At 41.7% G+C, this 16,677-nt stretch overlaps 1 protein-coding gene and 1 non-coding gene across 3 annotated transcripts in view; both read right to left on the bottom strand.

The window, feature by feature from the left end:
- SPMIP2 (sperm microtubule inner protein 2) overlaps positions 1-16,677 on the bottom strand; it is a 132,677-nt gene that overhangs the window by 16,643 nt on the left and 99,357 nt on the right. For both annotated transcript variants that reach the window (XM_011752878.3, XM_071092885.1), the window contains exon 4: positions 5,935-6,124. In XM_011752878.3, coding sequence (XP_011751180.2) covers positions 5,935-6,124 — 190 coding nt within the window. The remainder of the gene's footprint in view (positions 1-5,934; positions 6,125-16,677) is intronic.
- LOC112427853 (small nucleolar RNA SNORD55/SNORD39) lies at positions 253-331 on the bottom strand. The gene has a single exon (XR_003019607.1). It is a non-coding gene; the product is annotated as a small nucleolar RNA SNORD55/SNORD39 (small nucleolar RNA).

The raw sequence follows: 16,677 nt of genomic DNA, 5'->3' as shown, positions 1-16,677 counted from the left end.
TTGTAAATTTTATTTTAGGTTAATAAAGGGGCATCACAAAATATTTGCTCTGAAAAGGGATGATGTCCACTGATATATCTGTTCTCAGGAAAAAAACATGTCATTGAGTGCAACTGTTGGTACCAACATAATGCCATACTGAGTTATGTTATCTTAACGACTGGGGGGAAAATTACAGTGGATATTTCAAAATCCTTTCTGATAAATGAAAATTTCAAGTGTTTTTCCCTGAAGCTTTTTTTTTCCTTTTCCTGCATGCTCAGCTCTCCAAGGATGGCTTCTCTGCTGTGCACTCAAGTGAAACAGCTTTAAAATCATGCCATCAATAAAAGGATTTAAACGCACGTGCACACCACAGTGCTTTTTGGTTCCCTAGTGCCTGGACCGTTCTGTCAGATGCTTTCTGTATGTTACCTCAGTTAATCCTCACAATGGATGCGAGGGGTACTGTGATGCTGTGATGGTTATTATTATTATTTTTTTAAGAGACAGGGTCTCACTTTGTCACCCAGGCTGGAGTACAGTGGCATGATCATAGCTCACAGTAACCTCAAACTTCTGGCCTCAAGTAATCCTCCTGCCTCAGCCTCTCAAGTACCTGGGACTACAGGCATGCACGAACACACCCAGCTAATTTAAAAAAAAAAAAAAATTGGGGGCTGGGTGCGATGGCTCGCGCCTGTAATCCCAGCACTTTGGGAGGCCGAGGCAGGCAGATCACGAGGTCAGGAGATCGAGACCACCCTGGCTAACATGGTGAAACCTCGCCTCTACTAAAAATACAAAAAATTAGCCAGCCATGGTGGTGGGTGCCTATAATCCCAGCTACTCGTGAGGCTGAGGCAGGAGAATCGTTTGAATCTGGGAGGCGGAGATTGCAGTGAGCTGAGATCGCGCCACTGCACTCCAGCCTGAGCAACAACAGTGAGACTCTGTCTCAAAAAAAAAAAAAGTCTGTAGAGACAGGGTCTCACTCTGTTGCCCAGGCTGGTCTTGAATTCTGGGCCTTACATGATGCTCCTGCCTCAGCTTCCCAAACTGTTGGGATTACAGGCATAAGCCGTCAGGTATGGCCTGTGATGGTTAATTTTATGTGTCATCTTGGCTAGGTGATAGTAATCAGATATTTAGTCAAACACCAATCCGGATGATGCTGTGCAGGTATTTCTTTTCTTTCTTTCTTTCTTTTTTTTTTTTTAGATGGAGTTTCACTCTTGTTGCCCAGGCTGGAGTGCAATGGCATGATCTCAGCTCACTGCAACCTCTGCCTCCCGAGTTCGGGCGATTCTCCTGCCTCAGCCTTCCTGAGTAGCTGGGATTGCAGGCATATACCACTACACCCAGCTAATTTTGTATTTTTAGTAGAGACGGGGTTTCCCCATGTTGGTCAGGCTGGTCTTGAACTCCCGACTGCAGATGATCTGCCCAACTCGGCCTCCCAAAGTGCTAGGATTACAGGCGTGAGCCACTGCACCCGGCCCAATGCTGTGCAGATATTTCTTAGGTGAGATTAATATTTAAGTCAGTAGACCTTGAATAAAGCTGTTTATCCTCCAAAATGTGGGTGGGCCTCATTCAACCTATTGAAGGTCTCAAGAGAAAGACTGAAGATCCCCCAGGAAGAGAGAATTCTGCCTGCAAACTGCCTTCGGGCTGAAGCTGCAACATCAGTTCCTCCCAGGGTCTCTATCCTGTTGGCCCACCCTGCTGCGTTTGGATTTGCCAACTTCCAAAATCACAGGTGCCAACTCCTAAAAATAAACACCCCTCCCTGTGTGTTCCTCTCCTACACGCACAACACACACATCATTGGTTCTGTCTCTCTGGAGAACCCTGACTGATACAGAGACTTAGGAGATCAGTCCAATGATATGGTATGATAACCCAAAATGGAGTTGAGTAGGATCAGAAAATCATCATTCCAAGTTACAGGAAGTAGACTTTCAAGCAAATATCTTTAACATAATAAAAAGTACCAACTTGAGAGTTATCCCATAAAGGTTGACATAGATGTCACATAGTCTCTGAATATGTGTTGCAAAGAATTGGAAAACGACCCTCTGAGAAGGAAGGAGGTAACATTTCATTAAAAGTGGTAGAAAGACCCGGCGTAGTGCCTCATGCCAGTGCCTGTAATCCCAGCTACTCGGGAGGCTGAGGCAGGAGAATCACTTGAACCCAGGAGGCGGAGGCTGCAGTGAGCCGAGATTGTGCCACTACAACCTGGGCAATAGAGTGAGACTCTGTCTCAAAAAACTAAATAAAAGCCCAGCCCTGTGCATTCCAGCGACCGAGCTGATTGATCTTCTCCAGCCTCATCACCAGGTAGTTCTGTGCTCTATATTCCGGCCACATTGAACCACATACACTTCCCCAAAGGGGCTGAGTTATCATTGTCTTTGCTCCGTTTGTTCTTCCTAGAATAGACTTCCCTTTGCCTCATCAAATCCCCCCATTCCCTCTTCCCTTTACCTCATCAAGTGCCCCCTGTTCCTAGCACAAAATTCAGTTCATTGTCAAATCCTCCAGCACCTTGCTACTCAAGGTCCTCAGACCAGCAACAACGAACTGGATTTCCTGGGAGCTTGACAGAAATGCAAAATCTCAAACCCCATTTCAGACCTACTGAATCATAATCTGCATCTTAACATGATCCCCAAGTGATTTGTATGACCTTTAAAATTTGAGAATACTGCTCTCAAACTCGAGTGGATGAGGAAAAGAATGTATCAGTCACTGAGACTGAAGTCCGTGTATTGGAAATGAAGGAGGACAATGAGAATATTTGCCAGCAAAGAAATGAAATAGAAATGAATTGCATTAAAAATGTCTATCATATGCACATAAATTGGACAATGCTTAGGTAGCTATTATAGGAAGGAAGGAAAACTACCAGAAATCCAGAAGGGGAAAATAATGAATGGAATAGAAGATAGAACTTAAGAGACATTTTGTGATTTAAAAGAGAGATTAGGGCATTATAGAAGAAGCGGTTTAGAGACTTGCTCAATGGATTTCCAAAAGTATTTTTAAGAGCATTTTTGGGTAAATGTATACAAGAATGATACATACTGTTAAATCTCATAAATTGTACTTTTTAAAAAACATTGTAATTAAGCTCTCTAGACTTAAAGTTTATACATGGAAAACTAAACTGAAACTATGGGTATAAAATATTCCCATTTTCAACCATCTATTTTGATGGGAAAGCTTGTGATACTGTCTATAGGTTTAAGCTTCTAAAATTTCCCCCAAGTCACCCAGTAACACAGACAAATTTCTACTTAAGAGGCGTTCAGTGCATGGTTCTGATTCTTGTCGCATAAGAATGGAAAATGTGTTGGCATCTCAAGTAAGAATAGGAATGATAGCCACTCATTGGCGGCTATGTGTGAGGCACTGCACTGGAAGCTTTTCACATGTGGTATTCATTATTTGCTTTTGAATATATGAGAACACTTGTTCCAATTTATTTTCCCTAAAGAGGGTTCATGTAAAAGAGAGGGGGTTGAGTATTTATTGAAGCATCCACACAAATTCTGCAGGACAGTCCAAATAATGGACTTGTGGGACAAGTATCTAAAGTATCTCTGGAAATTTAGAAGAAAGCCTCACTGATAAAAAGATAAATTATTTTGAATGATTCAGTATTTTATTTCCACAATGAAAGGGGTATGAACAAGTACTCAACTACTCTCATGAATAATGGGTTAAACCGACCTCAGGTGCCTCTTGATGTGATGCACTGAGCATGACGCGACGTCACTTATCTGGGATTCCTGACAAAAACACGTAACCTGAACCCACTCATGAGGAAACATCAGACGAGCCCATACTGAAAGATACAGAACTGGCTTGGATTCCTCAAAAATGTCTGTGTTATAAAAGACCAGAGTGAGGAACTCCTCCAAATTGAAGAGGACTAAAGAGACGTGATAACTCAATATAATACACGGTCCTCGACTGAATCCTGGATCAGAATATAACAAAGGTCATCAGTTAATGCTTTTTGTTGGTGTTTTTTTAGACAGGCTCTCTGTCACGCAGGCTGGAGTGCAGTGATGCAATCATAGCTCACTGCAGACTTGCAGGCCTGTGCTCGAGCAAACCTCCCACCTCAGCCTCCTGATTAGCTGGGATTACAGGCACGCACCACCACCCCTGCCTAATTTTGTATATTTTTTGTAGAGACAGGGTCTCATTATGTTGCCCAGGCTGCTCTCAAACTGCTGGACTCAAGTGATTCTTCCACCTCAGCCTCCCAAAGTGCTGGGATTATAGGTGTGAACCACCACCATCTGCTATTTAATAAAATTTGGCTATGAACTTTAGATAATAATACTGTATCAATGTTAAATTTCCTGAATCTTATAAATTGTACTGTGGTTATGTGAGAGAGAATCCTTGTTCTTAGGAAATACACCCTGAAATATTTAGGAGTAAAGGGTCTAGCCTGTAGACCATTTATTCCACAGGGTCTGTGCCTGTAGTCCTAGCTATTCAGGAGGCTGAGGTGGGAGGGCTGTTTGAACCCACGAGTTCAAGGCTGCGGTGCACTATGGTTGTGCCCATGAAAAGCCACTGCACTCCAGCCTGGGCAATATAGTGAGACCCCCATATCTTAAAAAAAAAAAATAAATGAAGCTGGGGGACATCATGTCTGCAACTTGCCCTCAAATGATGTAAGAGAGAGAGGAAGAAAGAGAATATTAAAGCAAATAAAATTAACAACAGATGGGGCTGAGGAAAGAGTATATCAAGAGTTCTTCGTGCTGTTGTTACAACTTGCTCTACAAATTTGAAATCAAAATAAGAAGTCTTTTAACAGATGTTTTAATGCAAAAAATATTTCAACTGGATTTGGTGAATGAAAGAGGCGTTTGGGATAATTTAGTCCGTAATAGCTCTAATCCGACACGAAATTAGTTCAGTGACAGAAAGTAACTAATCCAAGCCCTCCTCCACACACACTGCAATAAATCATTTCACTTGGACCCATCTCAAAATTCAGACTACGTTGAAATGTTAGATGTCAAACTGTTCCCTTTTTCAATACGAAGTATTCCTAAGGTCAGGATCCACTGAGGAGGACAGCTAAGTCGCCCTCCATCACAGAATGTCTCAAATAGACATAATGGCTTGCTGATTAATCAGATCTCTGGCAACAGAGGGTGAGTAATATTCTAGTGAATTGGCAAGATTCTCCAAAAGAGCAAGAAGTCATTCTATGGGTAGGGAACAGGAGTCGCTAAATGGGCCTGAGCTATTCTATTCCTTTTTCTATCATGGAAATCTGCTGTCAAACTCTATTGAAAACCTGGACGCCTGCAAAGTTCATTGTGCTGTGGGTTTAGACAGAAAGCTATTATTGGCGAATGGTTTGTACACAGACCTCAGGAAATAGTTGTTGAATATATACTTCCACATTCTTTAATTCTCCTCCTAACTCTATAAAATATTCAGAACAGATACCAAAATCCCCATTTTACTTATAAAAACCCATACGGGGAAATTATGCAACTTACCCAAGATTCCATAAATAGTTTAGGGGAAAACCTAGAATTTGAACGGGTATAAGCTTCCTCTGCTCACCAGTTTGTGAGGTTTTAAGGGGAGTTGCAGATTTACCTCCATTTCACAAACAGTGCTTTCTCAGCTCTTAGAACTCACGGGGGTGGCCATTCTCTCGAGGTTAAACCTGGTGATAAATTCTGAGGACAAAACCTCTTGTTTTCTTTAACAGGGGAATAATGCCCACTCACCCACTGAATAAACATCACTGTGGCAATCCAGTATAAAGTACAAAATGCTTCGATAGGTTAAAAGAAGCTATAGAACGGATTATTAGTATTACTATGAGAAACCCCTCCCTAATTTGTATGTTAAAGCAGCCTAACTTTTTCTATGATGATTTAGAAAAGCAAAAAATCATACCTTTTCCTTTTTTGGCAGCTTCGGAAGCATAAATGGTTTGGAAACTCTTGGCAATGATGACTTACTCTGCCTAACGAGAATAGCCCATTTGGAATTTCTCTGATCAGTGTCCTCGAAATCACCCACATGCCAGGCCAAAGAAGCGCGACTCTGTTTTCCTTGCATATCCAGGACATGAGGTTTTGGTTGCCTGGAATAGGAACAAATTGGTTCTCAAATGGAAAAGATCTAGAAACAAGGCCACCGGTTTTCAGATAGTTGAGATTTGTCTGTTTTTCTAGTAATTGAAGGTGATTCTAGCCATGTGGCTTAGGAAAGCTGAAGACCTGACCCATCCTGGGAAGCTTCTGGGCCATCTCCGCTCTACATCACTGGACTGCTAGAGATCCAAAGAACCACCCCCAAGATGGACACCTATCTAGGAAGCTTGTTGATGATTGCACTACTGTCCTTTCAAAGCCAAGCATGGAAGATGCTGTGAAGTGGAAGGTGATATGCTATGGCTGAGACTTCACGGGACCCATGTGATCTCCTGAAGGACATGGCCTGTCCATTTTGAGGTCTCATGGACATTCAGGAAAACACCAGCTTTTCTATTCCAAGCTCTGGCTTTGGACTGCATTTTAGAGGAAAGATCTTGGCTTCTTCCTCTTTCCCTGGTGAGATCCTTGGCTAAGTCCCGACAACCCTAAATTAGAACATTATCTCAGCCCTACCTTTCCATTATAAAAGGCTGACTCTGGGGAACAGACAGAAACAGGATTGTAAGGGTAGGGATTTGCCTTCTCATTTGGAAAGCTGTTGTTGTTCAGGGAGCCTTTTGGGACTTCTTATTCACCATCCTTTCACCTGGGCTGCAAGAGCCCCTTGGGGACTGCAAAGTTCTCTTTCTAGAATCTGAGTCTGTGGGACCATGATTTCTGGGAGATTTGGATCACTCTTCACTCATTCAAGAATCTATAGACATTTTCTATATGGCTGGCACAGCGCAAGGCACCATGAGGACCAGCAGTAATAAGACAAAGCCCTTGTTGTTATAGAGTTTATATACCTGTAGGGGAGACAAAAAACAAACAGATAACTGAAATATTTGGGAAGTACTAGGAAGAAAAAGGCAGATGAGTAGAAAATCCTAGGCATGCTATTTTCATGAGGTTAGACAGGAGAGGACGAGGTAATGTTTGAGCAGAGATCTCAGTGAAGATCTCATGGCGAAACCCAGTCTCTACTAAAAATACAAGAGTGTGAGCAATTCTCCCATCATACAGCGGTCAGGCAGTTCCTTCCTGCTCCTGAGAATCACAGAATCCATGTGGTGGGAGGGAAGTGACCATGGCTGTCTCCAGCAGACCTTCACCTGACATCCCATCATTCTAGAATAAAGTCTGAGCTCCTCAGCATATCATACGGGGGAGTTTGTTGTTGCTGTTTGGTTTCTGTCCACTTTTATTTTATGTATGTATGTAGAGACAGAGTCTCCCTCTGTCACCCAGGCTGGAGTGCAATGACGTAATCTTGGCTCACTGCAACCTCCACCTCCCAGATTCAAGCAATTCTCCTGCTTCGGCCTCCCAAGTAGCTGGGATTACAGGTGCGTGCCACCATGCCTGGCTAAGTTTTTGTATTTTCAGTAGAGACAGGGTTTTACCATGTCGGCCAGGCTGGTCTTGAACTCCTGACCTCCGGCCATCCTCCTGCCTCAGCCTCCCAAAGTGCTGGGATTACAGGCATGAGTCACCACCCGGTCTGTCTGCTTTCTTTTTAAAAATGGTCCTACTGGGCATGGTGGCTCACACCTGTAATCCCAGCACTTTGGGAGACTGAGGCAGGCAGATCATGAAGTCAGGAGATCAAGACCATCCTGGCCAACATGGCAAAACCCAGTCTCTACTAAAAATACAAAAAGTTAGCTGGGTGTAATGGCACATGCCTATAATCCTAGCTACTCAGGAGGCCAAGGCAGGAGAATCACTTGAACCCGGGAGGCGAAGGTTGCAGTGAGCCAAGATCGCACCACTGCACTCCAGTCTGGGTGACAAAGAAAGACTCCATCTCAAAATAATAATAATAATAATACAAACAACTAGCTGGGCGTGGTGGTACATGCCTGTAATCCTAGCAACTCAGGCGACTGAGGCAGGAGAATCACTTGAACCTGGGAGGTGGTTGCAGTGAGCCGAGATGTCACTGCACTCCAGCCCGGGTGACAGAGCAGGGGGAAAAAAAAAAGGTCCAACCCCAGTGGATCCTTCTGACCCACTCTCCTCAGCCTGTCTCTACTTTCAGACACACACAATCCTTCCTTTTGCCTTCGCCTTCCCCTCGATGAGCTCCAAAGGAGCTGCACTCTGAGACTCACAGCCTTTTGCTTCAATTTCCTCTGTTTGTGATTCCCTCTCCTCCTCCTTTCCTGGAAAACTGCAATTAAGTTGGGGCTTTAAACATTACCTTTTCCATGAAGACTTTTTTTATTCCTGTCATGAAGCAATTTTTCTCCTTTAATAGCACTATTTGACTTTTTTTTTTTTTTTTTTTTTTTTTTTTGAGACAGATTCTCCGTCTCCCAGGCTCTGGAGTGCAATGGCACGATCTCAGCTCACTGCAACCTCTGCCTCCCAGGTCCAAGCAATTTACCTGCCTCAGCCTCCCAAGTCTCTGGGATTACAGGTGCCCGCCACGCCTGGCTAATTTTTGTAGTTTTAGTAGAGACAAGGTTTCACCATGTTAGCCAGGCTGGTCTCAAACTCCTGACCTTAGGTGATCCACCCGCCTCGGCCTCCCGAAGTGCTGGGATTACTGGTGCAAACCATCATGCCTGGCCTGACTTCTTTTGTAGAAACTATTAGAATATTCTTGAATTCCTAGCTCAGCAGTCTCTCTTTCTACAAATTCAGTGCTCCTTAAAAGGCCCAGAGTGTATCTCATTCGTCATTGGCTCCCCAGTGCCATTACCCTGCCTGACACGTAACTGACACTCAACTAATCTTGGAGAATGAAGAGGGAAGGACAGGGAAGATCAGAACTGAGTGACATGAAGGGCGCCTGCCTTCCCTCCCACTCCCTTCACTCCACCTGCTCTACAGCCTCTTTCCCAACCCGCCAGGCAGCTATGTAGGACTGGATCCCCGTGGTCCAGTTTGTCTGAGTTGTGTTATTTACAAGTACAGATTAATAGCTGGAAATAATTTCAAGAAAGCTTCAAAGGCAGGATAGCTGATGGTGAGAATGTGAGCAACAGATAGTGCTTATAGTTTATATTAGCTTGATTAATGATGCATGTGAAAACTATTTCACGCAAATGTCACCTTTTCTTTAACATGTTATACAAGTAACTATGGAGAAGAGTTTAGAAAAGAAACATCCTTGTCCGTCTTTAGTCTTCACTTAAGTGCTAAAATATTTTATTGTCTTTTAATTTAAATTCAGTATCTCCTGCATCCTTGAAATTGGGATCAACAGAAGCAATAGAAAGTTAAAAATTAGAGGTAGTTCAAATATATTAAAGGTTTTACAAATATACTGGCCACATCAACTACGGGGATTTACCCACACTTTATTGAACTGGGCCCCAGATGGGCCCCAAAGTCTAAAGAGACAAACCAAGGAGCAGAAGGTTTGGCTCCAGATGGGCCATGAGTGCCAGGCCTGCGTGATGGGTAGGTGTCAGGGCATACACAAAATAGCAGCAAACACACACGTGCTCCACAATGAACACCACCACCAGACATTTTTAGTGCAACATTCTTACTATTTAATTATTACACTAAATAGACCCCTCAGGGTCAGATACTTTTCTTTTTGGTTGTGTTTTGAAACAACTTGAAGCTTATAGAAAAGTTGGAAGCACAGTACAAATCTTCTTTTCCTGAACCAGTTAAAAGTACATTGTTGACAGGATACCTATCATCCCAAGTATATCCGTGTGTAATTCCCACAAACAAGGACACTCTACATAACCTCGACATAACTGTCAAAAGCAGAGAAAATGGTAAAATTAACATTTTTATATTACTACCATCAAATGCTCAGACACCATTCAAGTTTGGCAGGCATCCCAATAACGCCCATTTTGCAAAAGGATCCAGTTCAGAATCACGTGTTACATTTAGTTTTTATGTCTCCTTCAGTCTGGAACCGTTTCTCAGTCTTCCTGGGACATTCACATAGCCTTGATGCTTTTGAAGAATCCAGGCTGGTTATTTTGTAGATGTCCCTCAATTTGGGTTTCTTATGTTTCCTCTTGGTTAGATTTGGGTTATGCATCTTTGGACAGGAATAATACAGAATGACCATAATTTTGAGTTGTTCCATTACTGATGATGTTCACTTAGGTCACTTGCTTAAAATGCTACCTACCAGAATTCTCCTTTTTACCATCACATTTCTTGTTATTAGTACTTTTTGGAAAAGTACTTTGAAATTATGTAAAACTTTCATCCCATATCAAATGTTTTATTTGTTTAAATCTATTTATTTCAGTATGGGCTCACGGTTTCCTGCTTTATCAAATATGTAATAATCCATCAATAACATTGTTCATTTATGATGCTCAAGTTATCCCAGATTTGGCTAGTAGAAGCCCCTTCAATCTGGCTTCCGTGTCCTTTTGACATGTCCCTGTCATTCTTCATACACTTCCTTGTGTTTTGGCACAAAAGTTGTTCCAGGGTCATCTTTTCTCACCCCAGCCCTGGAATAATCCATTTTGTGAAGGAACTTGTTGGATGTGGGGCCTGGTGGGAGGGGATTGGATTACAGGGGTGGTTTCTAATCATTTAGCACCATCCCCTGTTGCAGGAAGTCAGGGACCGCAAATAGAGGGACCGGCTGGAGCCACGGCAGAGGAAGATGAATTGTGAAGATTTCATGGACATTTATCAGTTCCCAAATAATACTTTTATAATTGCTTATGCCTGTCTACTTTAATCTCTTAATCCTGTTACCTTTGTAAGCTGAGGATGTATGTCACCTCAGGACCACTGTGCTAATTGTGTTAACTGTACAAATTGATTGTAAAATGTGTGTTTGAACAATATGAAATCAGTGCACCTTGAAAAAGAACAGAATAACAGTGATTTTTAGGGAACAAGGGAAGACAACCATAAGGTCTGACTGCCTGTGGGTCAGGCAAAAAGAGCCATATTTTTCTTCTTGCAGAGAGCCTATAAACGGACGTGCAAGTAGGAGAGATATCGCTAAATTCTTTTCCTAGCAAAGAATATTAATACCCTGGGAAAGGAACTCATTCCTCGGGGGAGGTCTATAAACGGCTGCTCTGGGAGTGTCTGTCTTATGTGGTTGAGATAAGGACTGAGATACACCCTGGTCTCCTGTAGTACCCTCAGGCTTACTAGGGTAGGGAAAAAACTCCACCCTGGTAAATTTGTGGTCAGACCAGTTCTCTGCTCTCAAACCTTGTTTTCTGTTAAGATGTTTATCAAGAAAATACATGCATCACTGAGCATAGACCCTTATCAGTAGTTCTGCTTTTGCCCTTTGTCCTGTTCCCTCAGAAGCATGTGATATTTGTTCTGCTTTTTGCCCTTTGAAGCATGTGATCTTTGTACCTACTCTGTTATTACGCCCCCTCCCCTTTTGAAACCCTTAATAAAAAAACTTGCTGGTTTTTTTTTTTTTTTTTTTTTTTTGAGACGGAGTCTCGCTCTGTCGCCCAGGCTGGAGTGCAGTGGCCGGATCTCAGCTCACTGCAAGCTCCGCCTCCCGGGTTCACGCCATTCTCCTGCCTCAGCCTCCCGAGTAGCTGGGACTACAGGCGCCCGCCACCTCGCCCGGCTAGTTTTTTGTATTTTTTAGTAGAGACGGGGTTTCACCGTGTTAGCCAGGATGGTCTCGATCTCCTGACCTCGTGATCCGCCCATCTCGGCCTCCCAAAGTGTTGGGATTACAGGATTGAGCCACCGCGCCCGGACAAAACTTGCTGGTTTGAGGCTCAGGTGGGCATCATGGTCCTACCAATATGTGATGTCACCCCCGGTGACCTAGCTGTAAAATTCTTCTCTTTGTACTCCTTCTCTTTATTTCTCAGCTGGCTGACACTTATGGAAAATGGAAATAACCTACATTGAAATACCAAGGGCCGTTTCCCCCAATAATCACCCTAGTGCTGTCTCATGACAGAGTTCTCACAAGATCTGGTTGTTGTAAAGTGTGTAGGCCGAGCACAGTGGCTCAAGCCTGTAATTCCAGCACTTTGGGAGGCCACGGTGGGCAGATCACCAGAGGTCAGAAGTTTAAGATCAGCCTGTCCAACATGGTGAAAACCCGTCTCTACTAAAAATACAAAAATAATTACCCAGGCATGGTGGCACGCATTTGTAATTCCACCTACTTGGGAGGCTGAGGCACAAGAATTGCTTGAACCCCGGAGGTGGAGGTTGTAGTGGGCTGAAATCACTCCACTGCACCCCAGCCTGCGCAACAGAGTGAGACCCCATCTCAAAATTTAAAAGGAAAAAGAAAAAGAAAAAAAGTGTGTAGCACCTCCCCCTTCACTCTCTCTCTCTCCTGTTGGCCATAGGAAGATGTGCCTGCTTCTGCTTTCCCTTCATTTTCTGCCATGATTGTAAGTTTTCTGAGCTCTCCCCAGAAGCAGAAGCCTGTACAGCCTGCAGAACTGTGAGTCAATTAAACCTCTTTTCTTTATGAATTACCCAGTCTCAGATATATCTTTATAGCAGTGTGAGAAAAGATTAATACAGAACTCTAGTTCCTTTTCATGGAGAATGGTATTTAAAAAACCAAGATCTCAGTGTTAAGCATTCTTATTGCTACAGAGGTGACACTGTTCCTGAGCTATAGTTTTCTCCCTTGCCATATTTGTAAATTTCTTCTACTACAGGGATAAACCTGGCTCCCATTCCTTTTACATATTTACTTGTTTGATCTGCCTCCTTGTCTATAATCAATATCCCAATGCTACTGCCACCTCCTCTGCCTTGTGTATGCCCTCCTCACAGCACTTGGAACCCAACATCCCAACCCAGGATGCTCTCCCCAGCAGACCCCTTCTCACTGTGCTCTGGACCATCACAGTCCCCCAACTCCCCACTCTGGGGCAGACAGTCCCTTTACCAGGCTGCACCTAGTGGCTCTAACACTGTATTGTGGGGGAAGGGAAGAGGAACATGGTCAGGTATCTCTGAGACATCCCCAAATGTCTGGAAGAAGATACTGTATATATCTGCTGATTAAATAAATTGATTTTATATCATGAGATCCAGATGGTGAGATATCATTCAATCATGTTTTAGGTAACTACTGAGATATAATTCATATGCTATTGAATCCACACACATTTAAGTGACCAATTCGTAAGGGTTTTATTATATTCAAAAGATTATGCAATCACCACTGCTTAATAATTTCAGACATTTTCACCAACCCCAAAAAGATACTTTATATTCATTAATAGTCCCCATTCTCCCCTTCCTCCAGCCCCAAGCAACAACTAATCCACTTTCTATCTCTATGCATTTGCCTATTGGGGACATTTTATATAAATGGAATCATACAAAATGTGGCCTTTTGATTGTCTTAAGTTAGAATAATTATTTCAAGAATTGTCCATGTTGTGGGATGTACTTCATTCCTTTTTATGGCCAAATAATATTTCATGGTATGGATATATAATAGTTTGTTTATGCATTCATCACTTGATGGATATCCAGTCATCCCAGGACCATTGTCAAAAAGACTATTTTAACATATTGTCTCAGCATCCTTGTTAGTTGACCATAAATGTAAGGGTTTATTTCTGGACTCTAAGATTTATTCCTTTGATCTATATATCTATCTTTATGCCAGTATCATACTGTCTTGATTACTGTAGCTTTATAGTAAGTTTTGAAATAGAAAAGAGTGAGTTCTCCAACTTTGTTTTAAGATTGTTTTGGCTATTCTGGATCCCTTGTATTTCCATTTGAATTTTAGGATACACTTGTTGATTTCTACAAAGCAGCCAGTTGAGATTTTGATAGGGACGGCATTGAATCTATAGATCTATTTAGAGAAGACTGTATTAAGTCTTCTGGTTAATTAATATGTATTTCTATTTATTTGGGTCTTCTTTACTTTCAACAATGTTGTTTTCAGTGTGCACATCTTGTGCTTGTTAAATTTATTCCTAAATATCTTATTCTTTTGATGTTATTATAAATGAAATTGTTTTAATTTCATTTTAGACTCTTCATTGCTAATATATAAAAATACAATTGATTTTTGTATCTTGATCTTATATCCTGTGATCTACTAAACTCATTAGTTCTAATAGATTTTATGTAGATTCCTTAGGATTTTTTATATATAAGATCATGTTATCAGCAACTAGAGATAGTATTACTTCTTCTTATCCAATATGATGCCTTTTATTTTGTTTTCTATCTAATTGCTCTGGCTAGAATACCTATCACAAGGTTGAATAGACATAGTGAGAACTGATATCCTTGTCTTGTTTTTGATCATATAATAAACACATGCAGTTTTTTACCATTAAATATTACATTTTCTGTGGTTTTTTAATAGATGCACTTCATCAACGTTATAGGTTGGTTTTCTCCCCAAGTTTATATGTTGACGTTCTAACCCCCAAGGTGATCCTATTTGCTGATAGGACCTCTAAGGAGATAATAAAGGTTAGGTGACATCATAAGGGTGGGGCCTTTATCCAATAGCACTGGTGTCCTTATAAAAAGAGAATGAGACACAAGAGAGCTGTCTCTCTGCATATGCACATAGAAAAACCATGTAAGGACACAGAAAATAGCAATCTCCAAGCCAAAAATAGTGGCCTTACCAGGAACCAATGCTAACAGTACCTTGATCTTGATTTTCTAGCTCCAGAAGTGTGAGAAAATTAATCTCTGTTGTTGAGCCACCCAGTCTGTGGTATTTTGTTACAGCAGTGCAAGCAAACTAATGCAGTCAGGTTGAGAACATCCCCCTCTATTCCTAGTTTGTTGAGTGTTTTTCATTATGAAAAAGGGTTAGAGTTTTTGTCAAATGCTTTTTCTGCATTTACTGAGATGATCGTATGGATGGTTTTTGTTTTTTGGCTTTTGAGACAAAGTTTTGCTCTTGTTACACAGGCTGGAGTGCAATGGCGCAATCTCTGCATACTGCAACCTCCGCCTCCTGGGTTCAAGTGATTCTCCTGCCTCAACCTCCCAAGTAGCTGGGATTACAGATGCCCACCACCACGCCTGGCTAATTTTTTTGTATTTTTAGTAGAGACATGGTTTCACCATATTGGTTAGACTGGTCTCAAACTCCTGACTCTCAGGTGATCAAACTGCCTTGGCCTCCCAAAGCACTGGGATTACAGAAGTCAACCACCACACCTGGCCTGTTTGTTTTTTCAAACAGGGTCTTACTACATTGCCCAGGTTATACTTGAACTTTTAGTTTCAAAATATAAAAGGGATCCTCTCACCTCAGCCTCCCAAGTCACTGAGACTCCAGGTTTGTACCACCATGCCTAGTTTGACCATGTGGTTTTTATCCTTCATTCTGTTGACATGGTATATTACACATTGATTGATTTCCATACATTAAATCAACCATGCATTCCTGGGATAGATTCCACTTGGTCATGATGTATAATCCTTTTTATGTTGCTAGATTTGGTTTACTAGTATTTTGTTGAACATATTTTGTATCTATATTCATAGCAGGTATTAGTCTGTAGTTTTCCTGTTATATCTTTGTCTGCTTTGGTAACAGAGTAATAAATGAATTGGAAGTGTTTCCTCCTCATTTTTCTGGAAACAAGTTTGTGAAGAATTTGTTGATTATTCTGTAAATGTTTGCTAGAATTTACCAGTGAAGTTATTTAGGCTTCAGCTTTTCTTTGTGGGAAGTTTGTTGATTAATGATTTAATTTTTTAACTTGTTATAGGTCTATTCATATTTTCTATTTCTTCTTGAATCAATTTTGGTAATTTGTATCTTTCTAGGAATTTATCAATTTTATTGATCTGATTTGTTGGCATATAATTGTTTGCAGTACTCCCTTATAATAATTCTTATTTCTATAAGATCGGTAGTGATGTCCTTATTTTATTCCTGATTTTAGTAATTTAAATGTTTTCTCATATTTCTTAGTATCTTAGTTCAGCAGTCCCCAACCTTTTTGGCACCAGGGATCACTTTCATGGAAGACAATTTTCCATGAATGAAGAGAGGGTTGAATCGGGTGGTTTCAGGATGAAACTGTCACCTCAGATCCTCAGGCATTACTTAGATTAATAAGGAGCACGCAACCTAGATCCCTCACATGTGCAGTTCACAATAGGGTTCACACTCTTATGAGAATCTAATGCTGCCGCTGATTTGACAAGAGGCAGAGCTCAGGCAGTAATGCTCTCTGGCCCGCTGCTCATCTCTTCCTGTGTACTCTAGTTCAGGTCTGCAGCCCAGGGGATGGGAACACCAGTCTTAGTTCATCTGAACTGCAGTAACAAAATACCATACACTGAGTGGCTTATCAATAACAGAAATTTGGAAGATGAGAAGTCCAGGATCAAGGCCCCAGCAGATTTAGTGTCTAGTAAAGACTTGCTTCCACCTAGACAGCCATCTTCTTCCTGTGTCCTCATAGGGTGGGTCTCTCTCAAGCCTCTTTTATGAAGACACTAATCCCACCTTCATGATCTAGTCACCTTCCAAAGGCCCCACTTTCTAATGCCATCACCTTGTGGTTGAAGACTTTAACATAAGAATATTGAG

The sequence above is a fragment of the Macaca nemestrina genome, chromosome 3 (assembly GCF_043159975.1).
Source record: "Macaca nemestrina isolate mMacNem1 chromosome 3, mMacNem.hap1, whole genome shotgun sequence".
Taxonomy (NCBI): domain Eukaryota; kingdom Metazoa; phylum Chordata; class Mammalia; order Primates; family Cercopithecidae; genus Macaca; species Macaca nemestrina.
This window is presented reverse-complemented; position numbering and strand designations above follow the sequence as displayed.